The sequence below is a fragment of the Peromyscus californicus genome, unplaced genomic scaffold, assembly GCF_007827085.1.
Source record: "Peromyscus californicus insignis strain IS unplaced genomic scaffold, ASM782708v3 Scaffold_7__1_contigs__length_154581171, whole genome shotgun sequence".
NCBI classification, from domain to species: domain Eukaryota; kingdom Metazoa; phylum Chordata; class Mammalia; order Rodentia; family Cricetidae; genus Peromyscus; species Peromyscus californicus.
In genome coordinates, this window is record NW_026294595.1 from 6,456,074 (window position 1) to 6,476,243 (window position 20,170).

At 49.3% G+C, this 20,170-nt stretch overlaps 1 protein-coding gene across 2 annotated transcripts in view; it reads left to right on the top strand.

The window, feature by feature from the left end:
- Stxbp1 (syntaxin binding protein 1) overlaps positions 1-20,170 on the top strand; it is a 61,955-nt gene that overhangs the window by 15,518 nt on the left and 26,267 nt on the right. For both annotated transcript variants that reach the window (XM_052723101.1, XM_052723102.1), the window contains exons 2-7: positions 9,139-9,188; positions 10,811-10,892; positions 13,114-13,190; positions 14,344-14,422; positions 15,362-15,465; positions 17,501-17,649. In XM_052723101.1, the coding sequence (XP_052579061.1) occupies positions 9,139-9,188; positions 10,811-10,892; positions 13,114-13,190; positions 14,344-14,422; positions 15,362-15,465; positions 17,501-17,649 (541 nt within the window). The remainder of the gene's footprint in view (positions 1-9,138; positions 9,189-10,810; positions 10,893-13,113; positions 13,191-14,343; positions 14,423-15,361; positions 15,466-17,500; positions 17,650-20,170) is intronic.

Consider the following 20,170-nt stretch of genomic DNA (forward strand, 5'->3'; position numbering starts at 1 on the left):
CTGATTTTTATATCATTGCAATCCTTTTATCCGAGGAACACTGTGTTTAGGTGGCCTTAGGAAGAACGAGGTAACTCTCTTTATTTTACTTATTATTGTCTGTTATTATTTTTAGTGCTGATTATTGAAGCCAGGGCCATATCTATGCTAAGGAACTGTGGCCTCTGAGGTCCCCAGGGCCATCCTTGGCATTGACTAGCCTGAGAGAACCTAACCTCTTGACCTTTTGGCTCTCAGTCTTATAAAACGGGAAAATAGACAGAGGATGTCTCTGGAAAGAGAAGTGAAATCATTTCTGTGACTTGGCCCGGCATCCTCTGGTCTCTGGTCAGGGCTTGCTTCTCCGACAGCAGACGCTCTCTGTTGTTCACCCGTGTCATGGATATCGTAACCTCAGGCATCCAGGTCTTGTGCAGCATCTGGGTGTGCTCACATTGTAGTCAAGCAGTCATCGACCCCGCTTTCAAACCCTTGCCCCCTCATTCTTCTCTCCAATTCCCTACCACCCCAGAATCAGACTTAAATGGGCTAGACAGTGGCCGCTCAGCAGCTATAGAGGGGGCATCATGTTCTTGCTGTGAATGATGATTTGTGGTCTCTATTTTGGTCTCTCTTACATCTGCAAAGTAGAGTTGAGATACAAATAGTGAATTAAAGAATATATAAATGCTGTTTTATAAGGGTAAATAGGGGGACATCATCTGAAGACTGCCACAGTCCCATGTTAAGAAAAACCACTTTATTTCTCTCTTTCTTTTTTTTCTTTCTTTTGAAGTGAGTTTAATACACTATTTTTATTTTTTATTTATTTATTTTTTTTTGATTTTTCGAGACAGGGTTTTTCTGTGTAGCTTTGCGCCTTTCCTGGATCTCGCTCTGTAGACCAGGCTGGTGGTGAACTCACAGAGATCCGCCTGCCTCTGCCTCCCAAGCGCTGGGATTAAAGGCGTGAGCCACCACCGCCCGGCCACTTTATTTTTAGACAACCTACATGGCAGTCTTTTCTTAAGAAAACAGTGTCTCCACCCCAGATAAATCACAGCCACAGTAAAGCTCAAGACACTATCATCAGTGCTGTTTGTCCTCAGTCCTGGTCGTCGGGATAGTAAGCAGCAGCCAGTTATGGTGACAAGTGGTAGGTCCGGCGTAATCTCCAATTTGTTTTTTCAAAACAAGGAGATTACATAAGAGCTTTCCCAACATGAGTGTGTAACTTTCTGACCGTATAGATGTATTCAATCTGGACACCGCAAAGACAAGGAGAAGAACCACCACAGACTGTGAAGATCTGTGTTCAGTGCACACAGATCTTCACTTATTTTATTTTTTTAAGACAGAGTCTCATTATGTAGACAAGGCTGGCCTGGAAACTCACAGAGATCCACCTGCCTCTGCTGGAATTAAAGGCATGCATCACCATGCCTATGGAAGGTTGTTTTTTTTTTGTTGTTGTTGTTGTTGTTTTGTTTTTGTTATTCATTTACTTATTTATTATTATTTGTTTTTTTTTTCGAGACAGGGTTTCTCTGTGTAGCCCTGGTTGTCCTAGAACTCACTCTGTAGACCAAGCTGGTTTTTGTTTGTCTTGTTTTTAATTGGACGACTTGAAAAGAATTTTGTGATCTAATTTTGAAAAATAGTTGCTGGGTGTGGTGGTGCACATCATTCGGGAGGCAGAGGCAGGCAGATATCTGTGAGTTCAAGGCCAGCCTGGTCTACATAGTGAGTTCCAGGACAGCCAAAGCTACATATTGAGACCCTGTCTCAAAAAAAAAAAAAAGAAAAGAAAGAAAGAAAAAGAAAAATAGTGTATGTGCTGAGGTACAGTTTGGTGGTAGAGCATGGGTTTATCGTACGAAAGATCGTGCGTCTGTCTCCAGGGCACAACAACCCAGCACGTGAGTGCACAGAGAAATTCTAAGATGGCGACCGTTCTTCCCTGAGCGTTTCCTGTGTCTCACTGCGCAGCACCACAGTCCTCACTGCATGTGTGTGAGGATCAAGGGAAGCGTTTCCCTGAACCGTCTGCTTTGCAGACTTGTACTGTGGGACAGCCACTGTTTACCTGTGTTATCCTTCAAGAATGCGGGGCCCTTCTGAACACTGGGGCCGTGTGGGACTGGAGAACCCCTACCTCCTTCAGCTCTGAGGCCCACCATAGATCCACTCATCTATGCCAGAAGGTTCTGTGTGGGCATTCTGCCAAATTGTCATATTAGATGTCAGAGACGAAGGGAATGAGGGTGCAGGACAGGAAGGGAGCTGTCCTGTTTGAAGGTGACCAGACCAGGGCAGAAGCCCGAGCAGCTCTCGGGACACTCTGAGCCTGTGCCATCCTCCCAGAGCTCCATGGCTGTCACTAGTCGGTCCTCTGTCCCTTCACTCCTCCATCTTTGATCTTAACTCTGCAACTTTACTCCTGCTTCCGTGACTGAAAAATGCTTCCCCCAGAGCCCCAGCCCTAGCCACAGAGCCCCAGCCCTAGCCACACTCCAGTTCGTTAAAGTGTGTGCAGGGACACGTGTCATTGAAGTGTGTGCCTGTGTGTGTGTGCTCGCAGGTGTGTGTGGGTGCACGTGGACATCAGAGGACAACGTTGGGTGTTGCCCCTATGGAGCTGATCATCTTTCTGAGATGGTCTTGGACCAGGACTTGGGACTCACCTAAGCAAGGCTGACTGGCCAGCAAGCCCCAGAGATCCTCTGTCTTTCCAGCACGTGGGTTACAAATACATGCCACCATGCCATGCTTTGTATGTGGATGCTGAGGTTCAAACTCAGGTCTTTGTGCTTGTGTGGCCTGAGGTGGATGGTGGAAATGACATTTTTTTTTAAAGATTTATTTATTTATTATGTATACAGAACAGGGTGCCAGATCTCATTACAGATGGTTGTGAGCCACCATGTGGGTGCTGGGAATTGAACTCAGGACCTCTGGAAGAGCAGTCGGTGCTCTTAACCTCTAAGCCATCTCTCCAGCCCGGAAACGACATTTTGGTTGAGTACTTGACCAGCTCTAGATGGCTTGTGGTCTCTCTCTGTATAGATCTGCAAAGTAGAGGCAATGAGATGGGATTATATGCTAGAAAATAGCCCAGGCCACTTGATTCTCCATGCTAAAATGAGCTCTAATCCATGTTTCCTTTTTGGTATTGGATTAAAGAATGTAGGGCAGGGCTGGGATTGGCTGTTAATAATACCCAGGACAAATATATGCTCAGACTGTGGGGAGGAAGTAAGCTTCGGATGGTTATGTTTGCCTTTGGACACTTGTACTTGGTTTGACTTTTCTCATTATATCTCCACCTTCCCAGATCAAATGTCGACAGAGCAGTGTTTTTCACTGTACTTAAATTAATTTTTGGTAGCAAAAGATATATTCAGCCTGAGTCATTTGTTAAGATAAAGCAGAGGGGCAGGATTGTGGGCAGCTCAGTGGCAGAGCACCTACAGTCACACACCGACTCAGCCGCAGGGAAGCCGCCTTTCTGCTGTAGTAGGGAGGGGTCCTGTCGGTGGGAGAGTCCTGTGGTCAGCTGACTCAGGACACCTGCGCTTTCATGTGCCCCTCCACACTCCAGGAGTTCTCCCAACAGATGACTACAGGGAAGCGCACCACCGGAAGTCCCCCGTACAGTGGTTCCAGAGCGCTGTTTTCTGTTCTGGTTTTTGTTGTTGTTTTTTCCTAGTAGAAGCATGGAACAACATTAGAACACATCAGCAATTAATTTCATAAAAGTAACATTTGCTCTACATTTTCCAATATGCCTATGCATTTATGCTTTAAAAAAAAAAACAGTTGTATGAACAACGTTAAAGAAAGAGGCCATGAATTATACTAGAGCCATGAGGGGTATTTGGCAGGGTTTGGAGGGAGGAAAGGAAAGAGAGAAATGCCTGTCCTGGAACTCATTCTGTAGCCCAGGCTGGCCTCAAACTCACAGAGATCCACTTGCCTCTGCCTCCCAAGTACTAGGATTAAAGGCGTGCACCACCATTGCCAGGCTAATTTTTTTTTTTTTTTTTTACCTTTTGAGATTATCACTTCCCTGGTCTCTGGGGAGATGCATGGTTTCTTCTTTTTTCAAATCTCCCTTTCACTCACACCTTTTACTGGCCACCCCACCCCATGTCTTCACTCCAGCACTCCTCACACCGTCAGCTCCATCGTCTCCTCCCCAGAAAGGAGGCAGTCCCCTGTAGTCCTTTCTGTTGAATCTTCTTTTATTTTTGCCAACACCAAATGTTCCGATCACTCACATCTTTCAGAACAAACCAACCCTCCTCCTTTGCTTTCTCACTCTGTCCCGTTAGCTTACTTGTTCTCTGCTGCCTTTTAGCAAGTCTCCCAAGGTTGTCTGTCCACTCCTCTCCATGGGCTCTGGCCCATTTTTGTCTCGCTGGAAGCCAAGCTCATGTCTCCGTAGTTAGGGATTTTATTCAGGATTACCCCCTGTTTCTCTCCATATAGTTTCTTTAATTGGCTTTTTTATTTTTATTTGTGTGTGAGTGCATGCGTGTGTGTGTGTGTGTGTGTGTGTGTGTGTGTGTGTGTGTGTGCCATGTGCATGCAGACAGCGCCCCAATGTAGAAGAATAGTCTCAGCAGCAGTTATAAATTGGGAAGTTGTATAGATATAGGAGGGACCTGGAAAGGTAGCTCTGCAGTGAGGAGCACTTGCTGCTCCCAACACTTACAAAGGGCAGCTCACAACTCCAGTAACTCCAGCTCCAGCAGATCCAGGCACCTGCATGCACATAACACATGCACGCACGCACGCACGCACGCACGCACGCACGCACGCTCGCATGCACAAATAAAAATAAAAAAAACAATTAAAAAAAACTGGGGTTGGGGATTTAGCTCAGTGGTAGAGCGCTTGCTTGGGTGGGGGTAGGGTGGGGGGAAACCACAGAGAGAAACAGGGGGTAATCCTGAATAAAATCCTTAACTCCGGAGACATGAGCTTGGCTTCCAGCGAGACAAGAATGGGCCAGAGCCCATGGAGAGGACAGTGGACAGACAACCTTGGGAGACTTGCTAAAAGGCAGCAAAGAACAAGTAAGCTAACGGGGCAGAGTGAGAAAGCAAGGGAGGAGGGTTGGTTTGTTCTGAAAGATGTGAGCAATCGGAACATTAGGTAGTTGCTGTCTCCGACTACCTACCCAACACCTCCCCTTTAGATGTCTGTCATCCACCTTATCTGCCCCCCCCCCACCAAGACAGGGTCTCTCTGCATAGCTCTGGCTGTTCCTGGAACTCACTATGTAGACCAGGCTAGCCTTGAACTCACAGAGAGCCTTCTACCTCAACCTCCCTTTTTAAAATTTTACCACAGTATGTGTATGGGTGTTTTGCCTACTTACATGTATGTGCATCATGTGTGTGCCTGGTGCCCAAGGAGGCTAGAAGAGGGTGTTTGATTCTCTGGAATTGGAACTGTAGCTGATTGTAAGTCAAATGTGGGTACTGGGAATAGAACTCAGGTCCTCTAGAAAAGCAGCTAATGCTCTTAACCACTGAGCTATTTCCCCAGCCCCACATTTCACTCTTTAAAAAGGCAAAATGAAACTCCTGGTATTCCACTGACCACGTCTTCTCTCTTTATACCCCTCTAATAACCTCTGTCTCGGTCTCTTTGTTCCCGTCTCAAGTACTGGGGTTTGGTATGTGTTGTGTGTCACGTCCATCCGCTTCTTGCCTCTCCACCCGCAGCACAGCAGGTTACCACCCTCCCTTCTGTGGTTTCACAGTCCCCATCAAATAAAATCACACCCTTGGTCAGGGACCGCAGAGCCCTGTGTGGTCCGCCGCCGCCGCCCCCCTCAGCCTCTCAGCCTCTCAGCCTCTCAGCCCCACGCAAATGTCAGATGTCTCCTCTTTGTCCCCTCCGAGCTTTCGTGAGTGCTCCTTTCTTCTCTCTCTGGTAGCCGCCTCCTAGTCAGGCCCAGTGTCCTCGGGATGGCCTCGCTTGTCCCTGGTGGTGCTGTGTCCTGGCTCCTCGCCTGTTCTTTTCAGGGCACTTAGGAGAAGCCCTGGGTGTCGCTCCCATCGCGACCTGTGGGCCCACAGCAGCTGGCCGGGGCTTGCGTTTCTCCTCCAGTGCAGCACGATGTGTGGGACTCTGGATCCCGGCCGGCACTCAGTGAGGGGGTGAAGGCGGGACATTTGTCTTCCCACATCACTATTTCCAGTGGTGCACACTAGTCTGTTACAGGACTAGAACCTAATTTACTCCATCACTGGACATCATGGTGTCCGGTTTTTCACCATTCCACAGTAAGAGGAAATTGTCTGCTGGAAATATTTTTGAGTAAGGTGTGGGTCATTATGGTTTAAAATACTAGGAAGCTGGCTGAAGACGTAGCTCAGTGGTAGAGCACTGGCCTAGCATGAGTGGAACCCTAAGTTCAATCCCCCCCAAATCACCACAAACAAATAAGTCCCAGGAAAGAGAAGTGTTTCGTCCATGTTAATTTTTCTGTTTGTTTTTTGTTTTTTGTTTTTCGAGGCAGAGTTTCTCCGTGTAGCCCTGGCTGTCCCGGAACTAGCTCTGTAGAGCAGGCTGACCTAGAACTCACAGAGATCCGCCTGACTCTGTTTCCCAAATGCTGGGATTAAAGGCGGGATCTCAGCTAACTGGAGTTACATAAAGAAAGCTAGTAGAGCCAGGCAGTGGTGGCGCACACCTCGAATCCCAGCACTCGGGAGGCAAAGGCAGGCGGATCTCTGTGATTTCGAGGCCAGCCTGGGCTACCAAGTGAGTTCCAGGAAAGGCACCAAAGCTACATAGAGAAACCCTGTCTCAAAAAACCAAAAAAAAAAAAAAAAAGGAAAGGAAGCTAGTAGAAAACAAACTAAGTGTTAACTAAATGCATTTCAAGTTGGCAAGGTTACAGATGATTTTTCTCTTTTCCCTTTGTGATACTAGGGATTGAACCCAGGACCTTGTGCTTGCCAGGTGAGCACACCTCCACTAAGCTTTTTTTTTTTTTCCTCTTTTTTTTTTTTTGGTTTTTCGAGACAGGGTTTCTCTGTGTAGCTTTGCGCCTTTCCTGGAACTCACTTTGGAGACCAGGCTGGCCTCGAACTCACAGAGATCCGCCTGGCTTTGCCTCCCGAGTGCTGGGATTAAAGGCGTGCGCCACCGCCCGGCTTGCGCCACCACCGCCCGGCTAAGCTTTTTTTGTTTGTTTGTTTGGTTTTTGTTTGGTTTTTTCGAGACAGGGTTTCTCTGTGTAGCAGCTCTGCCTGTCCTGGATCTCACTCTGTAGACCAAACTGGCCTCCAACTCACAGAGATCCACCTCCCTTTGCCTCCCGAGTGCTGGGATTAAAGGTGTGCGGGGCTCCTCCACTGAACTTTGGAAACAGTTTCCCAGGTATTACCCAGGCTGGCTTTGAACTTGCCATCTTCCTACTTCAGCCTCCTGAAACAAGTATTAGGTGCTTGTTGTAAAGTATACGAGCAATATCTGGTATTTTACAATATGATTTCTCTGTGTTTTTCAAGTTTACCTCAGTGATTTCGGTTCTTGCACAGTTTCATTTTGTGATGGTAGGGCTCAAACCCAGGGCCTCGCATACGCTGGCCAAGCTTTCCACCATCAAGCTACATCCCCAGCCCTTGGTTTTTTGAGGCAGGCTGGTCTCGAACTCATAACCCAGCTTGGCTACATACTTCAGAATCTTCTTGTTCTTACCTCCCAGCTGATAAGGTTCCAGGCATGCCCCACCCACTACCACCATCAAAAAGAAAGTTCCTGAAAACTTAACTTTACAACAAGTTGGATTACAGAAGATGATCAGGGCAGAGTCCACCTCTGTGTCCTAGAAAGAAGGACCTGAATGCTTGAAACACTTGTAATGGCTGTCGTGAGCCTTCTAGGCATTCCAGGATAGTGTGTGGCCCGGGCTTTCAGAGCAGCCAAAGTCATTTCCTCCAAGGCCTCCGTGGCCGTTCCTGTTTGGCTATGGTGTTGTAGAAACTGGTCTGTCGACGTGATGACGGGTGAGAGCATGACACAGAGGAGCTTGCAGTGTGGAAGACCTCAACCCCTGCTGACTGGAGAGTTTGAAGGGGGCCTGGGGGCCTGGGACCTGGTCAGAGCCTTTTATTTACTTAGAGCAGTGGCTCTCACATCTGATGTCCCTGGGAGGACTCAGGTCACAGCTGTCTCCGTGGGAAGGCTGTGAGGTCATTGCCCTCCTTCTCATGCTCTTCTGAGCACTGATGTCACCTGATTCCAGACAGATTGGCTTCAGAAGCAGAAGGGACAGACAGCTGTCTTCTGTGAAGCCAGACATTAAGGAGAGCCATGAAGATAGAAAACCCCACATTTTCCCTAAGGTTTTCTACTGAGGAAAATACAGTTACTGTTCATTCACTAGGATTTAGTCATTAACATACAGGTTTATTGCTATTTTAAGTGAACCCGTTAAGATTTTTTCCAGTTAGAGATGGCTCAGCGGTTAAGAGCACTGCCTGTTCTTCCAGAGGTCCTGAGTTCAATTCCCAGCAACCACATGGTGACTCACAACCATCCATAATGAGATCTGGTGCCCTCTTCTGGCCTGCAAGCATGCATGTAGGCAGAACACTGTATACATAATAAATAAATAAATCTTAAAAAAAAAAAAAAAAAAGATTTTTTTTCCAGTTTACTTTTGTTTGTTTTTGGAACAACATCTCCCTATATTGTCCAGGCTGACCTTCTACTAGGCTGTGTCCCAGGCTGGCCTCAAATTCTGAATGCCCCCACCTCAGCCCCCACATGCTGGGATTACAGTGCGTGCATATGCCTGGCTCACTTTGCTCGTAATGCCAGCAGATATACCTACATGGATAATGTCTGGGTCTCTGGTTTGGAAAACATGAAGACCTGAGGTCAGAACGTCTGAGTCCGTGAGTTACGGAGACAGGAAAAGAACTGCCTCTGGTGGGTGATGCGGCTCTGTGCACAGACTGAGCCACGTGACTGAGAGAGCAAGGCCTAGGGAAGACGCTCTAGTCCAATAGGCAGGTGTGGGAGTCTTTGAAATCACAGCTAACATGCTCTCTCTCCCTCCTTCCCTCCCTCCGTCCCCCCTTTTCTCCCTCCCTCTCTCTTCCCTTGTCTTTCTCCCCCTCCCTTCTTTAGAGATCATGCATGACGTGATCAAGAAAGTGAAGAAGAAGGGGGAGTGGAAGGTGAGTCCAGAGCAGTCTGTGACCCTAATGGTGGGTTCTTTAGGGGAGCAGGGGTGTGTGGAAAGGGTTGGGCAGCGGCTCAGTGGATGAAGCACATGCTGTGCCAGGGTAAGGACCAGTTCACGCCCCCACACCCATACAAGCAAGCTGGGCAGCATGATGACGTGCTTGTAACCGCAGCACTCGGGAGGTAGAGGCTGGATCTGCCGGAAGCTGGCTGACTAGACTGATCAGCAGAACCAGTGAGTTCTGAGTTCAGCAAGAGAGCTTGCCTCAGTAAATACAGTGGAGAGCTATTCAAGAGGACACCCAAGCATGTGTGCTCCCTCTCACACACAAGAACGCACACATGCAAACACTCCCCCACCTACACACAGAGGGTGGAGTTGGCCTTGGAGTGAGAGCTTTCCCCGGGCCGAGTATGGCTTCGTGTGTCATCTCTGTTCAGAGGCCCTTCCTGGACATGGAACCAGAAAGCCAGCTCAGCAGGTACAGGTTCTCTGAGGTGGTGTCACACTGGTCAGGAGCTGGTGGGGCTTAACTTCCTCACATGCTGGTGAAGGGTCTACACTGTCCATTTGGAACCTCAAGTTTCCCTGGAGTCAAGAGCCCACACATGCTCTAGTTCATTGGGCCTGGGAGCTAATTGACAAAGGAGGACTTCGGCCCTGTGGGGTTCTGTTTTGGGCCCCATAGTTCTAGAGGGGAGGCCATCTGGTGGGAACTCTTGGGCATGTCTGTCTCTCACTGTTTCCAGCAGGCAAGGCTCGCAGACACGGGAATTTCCTCCTCGGATGAGGCTCGGGCTGCCGTGTGACAGCATATGCTTGCTTCCCCCCACCCCCCCTTCTTTTTTCTTTATTGGGTTTTTGAGACAAGGTTTCTCTGTGTATCCCTGACTGTTGTAGAACTCGCTTTGTAGCCCAGGCTGGCCTCAGACTCACTGAGACCCTCCTGCCTCTGCCTCCCGAGTGCTGGATTAAGGGCGTGCATCACCACCGCCCGGCCGGCTCAGCAGCAGCTTTCTGATGAGGAGCGGCCATGCCGCTTGCTCAGCTCGTAGCCTCTTTCTGCTTTGTACATGAAGGAGAAGAGGAGGCCTTGTCCTCACTGTTGGCTCTTTCTCTCTACTGTGGTGAGAGGACTCAGGAGAGATGAGGAGAACACTCAGGGGTGGAACATGCTTGTGCTGCGAGTCTGGACAGAGATGTGTGCTGGTGAAGGTAGGGCCTGATGGTAGCTGCGCTGAGCTCCGTGAACCACCATACGTGTGGACACTGGCTGGTCTCCCATGAGCGCAAGTTACCACCTGAAATACCACAGCCATGACTGCCTCTGAGTGTTGGCACCCTCCATGACTCCCTCCTCTTTTTGTTGGATTTTGTGTACGTGCTTATGAGTATTTTTTAAGTTTCTGAAGTCAAGTCAGTGAGAGAAGACCCTGTTGTCTAGACGCCGAGGTTGGGAAGAAAGAGCAAGTGTGTATCCAGCGTACCTCCAGGCCATAGGGAACAGCTTCTCCCACGGTTCTGCTTCCCACATACTCCATTTGAAGCCTCATGCAGGAAGCCAGTGAGAGGATGAGGCGGGATGTCCAGCCCTGAGCTGCTCTCTCCCTCCAGGTGCTGGTGGTGGACCAGTTAAGCATGAGGATGCTGTCCTCCTGCTGCAAGATGACAGACATCATGACCGAGGGAATCACAAGTGAGCACAGCACTCTCCTCAGCCTTCCCTTGCAGCATGCGGTACCCTCCCTATTCATTACTGTCCTGTGACTTTAGATGCTTCCAGCAACCTGTGTGGTAAGACTGTAAGCCCCTGTGGTGCCTGAAGCTCCCTGTTCCTGACTGGAGCCCTCATGGAACACAGTGCTGGGTGCTCCTTACACGTGTGTTAAAGGAGCGTCAAGTGGAAGGGCCAGGTGGGGAAAAGACCGGGCTGGAGGGATGGCTCAGTGGTTAGGAGTGTATACTGCTCTTTCAGAGGATCCAGGTTCTGTTCTCAGCACCCACATTAGGTGGCTCACCAGGGAATCTAATGCCCTCTTCTGGCCTTTATGGGCACTGCACTCTGTGCACAAACCTACACATAGGCACACACCTAGATATGTAATTTTAAACTAAACATTTTAAAAGCAAGGTGGCACTCTACCAATAGGAAAAAAAAAACCCAAAATATTTAATGAAGGAAGAGACCCAAATAGCTCATACATAGGTGTGAGGTACTCACTTTCATACTGATGAGGGACGTGAGATACCTGGGTGCTCCAGATTAGGGTTGGTAAGATCAGTGAAGCGATAGAAAAATGGAGTCCCCACTGTGATGGAATGTCAGTCAGTGCAGCTGCTCTAAAGAGCACTTGGCAATAAAGGCTTAAGGTACGTGTGCCTTGTGACCCAGCAGGCTCAGAGTTATATGTGTGTTCTGAACCAGCTCAGGTGTGTGCCCAGCAAACATGCACAGGAATGTTCAGACTTGCTCACAAGAAGCCCACACGGAAGCAGCCAAAACACCATTAAGCATGGAAGGGCTGGGCTGATGATACCGCTTGGTGGGTTAGGACATTTGGCTGCCAAGTCTGATAATGTGTTTGATTCCTAGGACCCACATGGGAGAGAACCAACTTCCATAAGTTTTCCTCCAACCTCCATGCGCAGAAATGCGTGCGTGCACGCACACACGTGTGCGCACACACACTCACTCAATCAATAAAAATCGAGTATAAAGTAATTAGGAAAAAAAAAAGGAGAGGAGACTGGGTAGTTGGATGCGGTGGCACATGCTTGTAATCTCAACACTCAAGAATCAAGATTACCATAAATTCAAGAATAGCCTGGGCTATACATAGTGAGGTTTGGGCCCAGCCTGGGCTATGAGTGAGATGCTTTGTCAAAAAAGAAAAGGAGCCGGGCGGTGGTGGCGCACGCCTTTAATCCCAGCACTCGGGAGGCAGAGCCAGGTGGATCTCTGTGAGTTCGAGGCCAGCCTGGGCTACCGAGTGAGTTCCAGGAGAGGCGCAAAGCTACACAGAGAAACCCTGTCTCGAAAAACCAAAAAAAAAAAAAAAAAAAAGAAAAAAAAAAAAAAAGAAAAGGAAGAGAGAAAAAGGTAGAATGGTGAGATGAACTGTACAGCAGTTACACTGCGGCCTGCCTCACAGCAGCGGCGGCGGCGGGCAGCCCTCACTGCCCACTGCGGCCTGCCTCACAGCGGCGGCGGCGGGCAGCCCTCACTGCCCACCCACTCACACCACTGACCCTGACACACAAGCGGCTGAAAGAGGAAGCTGAAGGGGTGGCTCAGTCGTGAAGTGCTGGCTGTGTGATCGTGCGGGCTAGCCTGGTGTGTGGCCCCCATCTGTAGTCTCAGCACTTGGGAGGCAGAGGCAGGATCTCGGCATTCCAGGCCAGCCTGGTCTACATTACCTGCCCCGTGTCTGTAAAGAAAATGAGTAACCCAAAGCCCCTGGCTGTGCTTCGTCCTGGGGCTGTTGGAAGAAATGCGGTCACGGGGAAGATGTATCTGCGGAGCCTCATTGGTGCGCACGGGAAAGCGGGAAAGCGGCGGCTTGGTGTGCGCTGCTGGAGGGTGAACCTTGGGCCACATGTGTGCTTGGCAAGTGCGGCTCCAGCTCAAAATAGATGTTGACAGACAAACATCATGTAGATGAGAAGGGGCGGAGTCTGTCCTCGACAGAATGCAGCCCTTCCTCAGAATAGGTCGGAGAACCTTAGCCAGGTGGGGAGGGTCTCCCATGGTAAGAGTTCAGTTTCTGACATCTCGGGTGAAGTGAGGCAGTGGGCTTCATCTCCAGGGAACGCGGTGCTTAAGGAAGGGGGAAGGGCTCTCTGTAGACTGTCATCTGTGCTGGTCTGAGGGCCTGGCCAGATTGCTTCGGGTTCTCTTATTCACGGTCTTTGTCTAGTTGTGGAGGACATCAACAAGCGCAGAGAGCCACTCCCCAGCCTGGAGGCCGTGTACCTCATCACCCCGTCCGAGAAGGTAAGTCCCCCATGTTTCCAGCTCAGACTGAGACTTTGGCTTAGGCTGTGTGGCACAGAGCGCCTGACGTTTCTAGGTTAAGCATGCATTTAACACGTTGCTGTTTAAGCATTCGGTCAGAGGTGGGCAGGGTGGGGCCTGGGGCAGAGAGGAGTGTGCTAAGCCTTAGGAAACACAGCAGCAGGGCAGAGTGGGAAGCCCGGGCTGGCACCCGAACCCTGCCACCAGCACCTGGCTCCCCTCATGCTCTCCCCAAGTACTTCCAGCTCCAGGCTTTGGGGTTTTATGTTTTCAGGGTTTATTTCTTTAGTATCCAGCTAGTACTCAAATTTGTCCACCTTGGTTCAGATCTAACCCATACAAGGACCATATCCCTCCTTTTGGCTGATGGTTTTGGTTGGGTGTTTTTGTTTGTTTGGTTGGTTTTTTGTTTTGTTTTCTGTCAACTTGACACAAGTTAGAGTCATCTGGGAAAAGGAACTTCCGCTGAGAGAATGCCCCCACCAGATGGCCTGTAGGCCAGTCCGCAGGGCATTTTCTTGATTAATGAGTGCTGTGAGAGGGCCAGCCCAGAGTGGGCGTGCCACTCGTAGGCCCAAGTGGTCCTGGATAATGTGTATTTTCAAAAGCAGGCTGGACAAGAGACTGAGGCAGCCGTGTGCCCTCATCACCTCGGCCCCGGCTCTTGCCTCCAGGCGCCCGCCCTGACTTCCTTCCCTCAGGGATGCACTGTGATGTGGAAGTGGAAGCTGAAACAAAGCCTTTCCTTCTCAAGTTGATTTTGGTCATGGTGTTTTAGCATGGCAGTAGAAACCCTAAGAGTTGGGCTCTTTATATTAAAAAATGTCCTAGTTTTCGCTTTCAAAAACTGGCTTTTGGTAAGTTTCTGTAGCTAAACTACCAGAACATCAACATGAATCTTCTGGAAGGTTCTGAACAGTTTTGTGGTCTGTTCTCAGTGGCACTGGCACTCTCATTCTGGAGTGAGCCACATTCTGGAATAGTCCTACCTTTAAGTGCTTAGAGCCAGGTTTTGATCAGACACAAGTGTGGGGTCACAGGTCAGAAACCCTGCTGTCGTGCAGGGAGCCTGAACCAGACTGGTCAGTCAGATTCTAAAACTGAGTGGAATGCCTTTTGTTCCCGTTCACAGTCCGTCCACTCTCTCATCAGTGACTTTAAGGACCCACCAACTGCTAAATACCGGGCCGCCCATGTGTTCTTCACAGACTGTAAGTACCTTGTGAGCTGCTCTTCCTGGCCGGGTTAGCATTTCCTCACAGCTCCACTGAGCCCAGGCCACGTCAGGGCAGCAGCAGAAGTGTGTTGTACTGTAGTTACCCGGTCTTCTCCCTTGAGAAGATGAGCGATGTGAGACACACACACACACACACACACACACACACACACACACACACACAAGGCAGTTTTTCTGATGAGCCCACCACACTCCTCTGGGGACAAAGGGCTTCTCTGAGAAGAATTTCCCTTGGCACTTCATTAAACAGCCCTTTTGATGTCTCTCTAGCCTGTGGGCCGTTTGCATCCGGTCTACAGATCCATGACAGTTCCAACCAGTTGCCCCAGGGTTGGTTTTCTGACTTGGTGCAGGTTTGTGTATGGGTAAGCTGTTAGGAGTCGAGTAGCCAGAAGATAAAGTGGCAGAGTTCCCCAGATCCTGCCCCTGGGGAGAACCCCACAGGCCACCCCTGAGAATACAGCAAGGGAGATGACAGGGGAATCAGGGAGAGGGAGACAGTCCTGGGCATCAGTCAGTGAGATCCCCCTGCACCACACTGTCCCTCTGGCCTGGAGGGCATCGTGCCCACCAGGGCCATGGCTGGTGCTCTCTGTGCCCGCGTCTTCTCTTCATAAGCACGCCAGCCATGGGGCTTCCTCCCTCGCCCTTTCTTGATGGCTTCTGTTCCCCTGCCCTTGGGATCGGCACACAGTTTTTATTAACTCTCGTATCTGTCTGCTGTTTGCTGTGTCCAGGGCCCCGCAGGTACTTTCCGTCTCTTCTCTACCTCGGGGTGCTGGGATCTTGAGGATGGGATGAGCTTACTGGGTGCCTCTTTGAAAGTCTGAGTAAAATGAAGGGCGCAGTGAAGTCTCGGCTGTTGGCCGAGCAAGCAGGTGGACGGAAACCCTGTCTTTTGTCATTCTGACAGCATGTCCAGACGCCCTGTTTAACGAGCTGGTGAAATCCCGAGCAGCCAAAGTCATCAAGACGCTGACGGAAATCAACATTGCATTTCTACCCTATGAGTCCCAGGTACTGTCTGTTTCCTCGTTATCCCATTCGTCGGGAGGGGAGGGGTCACATGCTGATCACCAAGTGATGTTCTGTGCAGTGTTTATGTAAGGGAAGTGGTCTACCGTGGCATCTGTCCAGCACCGGAGCTCAGTCACCTGCTGCCGCCTCTTTATTGGTCACTGTGCCCCTTGTGTGTGTCACCATGGATCACTGCTCGCCCCTACTCACTGACTCCTTGAATAACCCAAAGTAGCGGATCCTAAAAGAGGGAAGAAGAGGAAGGGAGAGAGCAGGGCACCCATCTGCTGCAAAGGAGTCTGTTTTTATTGGCATTAACCCCAGCTTGTCACGTGCTGAGAGAACAGATGGTCACCTCCGTCATCAGCTGTTGGCACTTCACTCCCCAAAGGTCCCCACAGCAAAGTCCTCCCCGTGGGGGTGGGGAAGCAAAGCTTTTAGGGCCACAGAGGTAAAGCTAACTGAGAGCATCTGTAAAATTTATTTGAGTATTGTTAGGGCTTGTCCAAAGGTTCTCTCCTGGCAAAAGGAATCAGAAGCCACAGAATTTGTGTTCATTCTGTAGTGATGAAAAATGTCTACTGGATCTTTATGGATCAGCTGCTAAAACTGTAGAGTAGCCTGTTGTTAGGAACAGGGGCCGGCGGTGCAGCTCAGGGCACAGTGTGTGCATAGAGTGCATGAAGCCTTGAGCTGGATTTTATAAACTGAGTGTGCTGGAACAGGTCTGTGTTCCTAGCACTCGGGAGGTGGATGGAGGCAGAAGGATCTGGATTGAATTCAAGGTTATCCTGAGTTATATAACAAGTTTGAGGTGAGCCAGGGCTAGCTACATGAGACCCTGAGAGAGAAGAGAGAGAGAGAGAGAGAGAACGAGAACACAGGAAGAGTCAGAGCTGGCTCGTTGCCTGTTTCCTGCTGGAGAGCTGTATATATTTACTTCCATCCCTTCGAACCCCACCATCACTGAATTAAACAGAATCCAGCTTTAGCACATACAGCATTTTATATTTCAGAAAACATGAGAAATAGTAAGTTTTAAAAATCACTTTTTGCCAGATATAGTGGCCCATACCTTTAATCCCAGAACTCAGGAGGCAGAGGCGGGCGGATCTTTTTGAGTTCGAGGCCACCCTGGTCTACAGAGTGAGTTTCAGGACAGCCAGGGCTGCATAGAGAGACCCTGCCTCAACATAAATAAATAAAATTGCTTTTTAAGGTAAACAGTCTTCATCCCTATAATCCCAGCACGTGGGACTCTGAGGTAGGAGAAGTACCTCAAATCCAAGACCAGCCAGAACTAAGTAGTGAGTTCCAGGTCAGCCTGAACTACAGAGGAAGGCTCAGTCTCAATAATAGTGATGATGATGATGATGATGTTGATAATAGGTAGTTTACACAAGTGAGAACTTGAGAGAATCCTGATAGCTGGTACACGCCATCTTAAAGAGAATTCTAGCTTCCACAGTCCTTCACCAAAAGGGGTGGGAGGAGACAGTACTTAGAGCAGTTTGCTGAAGACAGGCTATTATTAAACCTATAAAAAGCTCCCTTATTTGCCCACAGTTGTGGTACAATCTCTAGCTCATCCTTTGTTTGTTAGAAGCAAACTCAAACTGGCCTATGAACCCTTGCACTGACTGTCCCCGACATTGCTCATCGGCGCCCCAGGTGCACACACCCTGAGATCCTTGGCTTCACCCTTCCCTCACAGAAGTCCTCTGCTGGCTGGAAACACCTCAGCTCCTTGAAACCCTCCCAGAGATCCTCCTCCATGAATCCAGGCAGCCTCCCCTTTGAGCTGTCCAGGGCACTCTTTGCCTGCCTTGTCCTTAGCTACTTATCAAGTTCTCGACCCCACACAGTTTACTTTTCCTTGTGTCTAGTGTCTGTTGTATGTCAGACTCCCTGGGAGCAGGGATGTTTTGGTCACTAATAATGGGGTGCCTAGCACTGGGATAAACAAAAGCAGGTGCAGGGTGTTCCCCCAGTTCACCGCTAGGACTTAGAGCCCCTGCGTGGTTTTTACTCCTAGGTGTATTCCCTGGACTCTGCTGACTCTTTCCAAAGCTTCTACAGCCCTCACAAGGCTCAGATGAAGAATCCAATCCTGGAGCGCCTGGCAGAGCAGATTGCAACCCTGTGTGCCACCCTAAAGGAGTACCCAGCCGTGCGGTATCGGGGGTAAGGCAGCATGCTGACTGCACAAGTACCTGAGTTCAATCGCTGGGCCCCATGAAAGCTGGAAGGAGAGAACCAAGCCCACAAAGTCGTCCTCAGACGCGCACACGTGTGCCATGTTTACACACCCCCGTACACATATCACAAAATGATAAGAAACTTCTTTCAATTATTTTATCTTTTAGCACATCCAGAAAAGAACATAGGTATATTTAGTTACTGAATAATCAAAATATAAACCCCTCTGCCACTGCAATCATTTCCTAGTTTTTAATCTCTTTGAAATGTTTTCAAACCAACATCGTCTTTGCAGAGGTTTTGTGAAGTGGAATACAAAGTCAGGCATGGTCGGGCACATCTGTAACTTTAACACTTGGGTGACTGCGGCAGAAATACCAGGAGTTCAAGGTTGCTTTCATCTACACAGCAAGTTTGAGCCCAGCCTGGGCTACATAAGACCCTGATTCAAAATTGAGAGAGAGAGGGCGGGAGGGAGGGAGGGGCAGTGAATAATTAATTCTCTAAAGGTCACAGTCCTTGGGAATATAGATATATAGATATATAGATATCCATGTATACGCACATGTTCATATATAAGTTTTGTTATGAGACAGGGTTTCTCTACAAAGCCCTGGCTGACTTAGAACTCACTATGTAGACCAGGCTGTTCTCAAACTTGGAGATGCACCTGCCTCTGCCTCCCAATATGCTGAGATTAAAGGTGTGCACTGCCACTACCCAGCCAGTCTTTGCATCTTTAAAAAAGATTTAGTACTGGGTATGGTGGTGCACATCTTTAATTCCAGTACTTGGGAAGCAGAGGCAGGGGGATTCCTGAGTTTGATGCCAGCCTGGTCTACAGAGTGAGTTCCAGGATAGCTAGGGATACACAGAGAAACTCTGTCTCAAAAACCAAAATATAGTGTGCTGGGAATTAAACTTGGGTCCTCTGGAGGAGAAGTATATGTTCCTAACCTCTGAGCCATCTCTATAGTCCCCAGTCCTTGGGTTTTTTGAAGTCATTGACACTTGCTGTGCGCTGAGTGCTGGGGACTTAAAGCTGAAGACTCAGTTCCACCCTCAGATGCTCAGAGGATGTGGAGGCCAAGTAATGATGGAAGCCGGGATGTGTGAAGGAAGCGCTCACCAAGGCCCTGGAAAACCAGTGCCTTCCAGCAGCAGGCCAATGTGCTGGGGGCATCCAGAGTGGGCAGAGGCCCTTGCAGCCTAGGACAGGGTAGGGCTGTAGAGTGTGTATGTGGCAGGTCTCAGGAATGGCTTCAGATTGCAGTAAATGGGTAAGAAAGGCTGAGGGCATTTGCATCGGCACTTGGCTCTTGCTGCTGGTGTGAGCAAAGGCTTTGGGAAAGCAGAGGGTGAGTGGAGTCTGGCACAGTAGCCATGTAGGGCAGGTTTAACTTCATGAGACCTCCTGAGGACTTGGGACGGGAGCAAATCAGAGATTTTGGAGAAGATGAACGGAGCAGGAGTCAGGCAAGGAGAAGCAGAAGGGGGCAGTGTGGTGATATATTGTGCCCCCAATATACTGTGCACCCTAATAAACTTATCTGGGGTCAGAGGACAGAACAGCCACTAGATAGACATAGAGGTCAGAAAATGGTGGCACTCACACCTTTAATCCTATCACTTGGGAGGCAGAGATCCATCCGGATCTCTGTGAGTTCAAAGCCACACTGGAAACAGCCAGGCATGGTGACTCATGCCTTTAATCCCAGGAAGTGATGGCAGAAAGCAGAAAGGTATATAAGGTGTGAAAACCAGGAACTAGAGCTGGTTAAGCTTTTAGGCTTTTGAGCAGCAAGCAGTTCAGCTGAGATTCATTCGAATGAGGACTCAGAGGCTTCCAGCCTGAGGAAACAGGATCAGCTGAGGAATTGGCAAAGTGAGATGCCTGTAGCTTGTCCTGCTTCTCTGATCTTCCAGCGTTGACTCCAGTACCTGGCTCCAGGTTTGTTTTTATTAATAAGACCTTCTAAGATTTGTGCTACAGGGCAATGAAGCCAGGTCACCAAACGCAGAGCAGAAGGCCTGGGCTTGAGTGTTGACAGCTGTGGGCAGGAAGGGTGGACTGTGGTCTCAGGAGCAAGGGCACTGTGCAGCTTGGGCCCAGCAGGTACAGGCAGCGGTCGCCAGTGCATGAACCTGAGCTGAGCGGTTCTGAGGGCCGTGTGCTGAGCCTGCCCTTATTTCCCGATCTGCTGAGGCTTGGGACCTGTAGCTGCTCTGGCTCCTGGCTTTCTTCATTGCTGGTATTCTCTGACAAAAAAATGGTACAAGGTAATAAAGGGACTGTGTCCATCTTCCTGACACAGTAGCAGGAACTTGAGCTGGGAACAGAGCTGCAGTGGCACTGAGGTTGGCGAAGGTGTAGATGGCAGCCATATCATCTAGGAGGCAAGGGGGGTTGAATGGAGGAGAGATTATTTCTGCTTCCACTTAGGCTAGAAGGAGGAACAGGAGAAGTCATTCACAGGCTAGACACTAAGCTGAGCATTTGACTTTT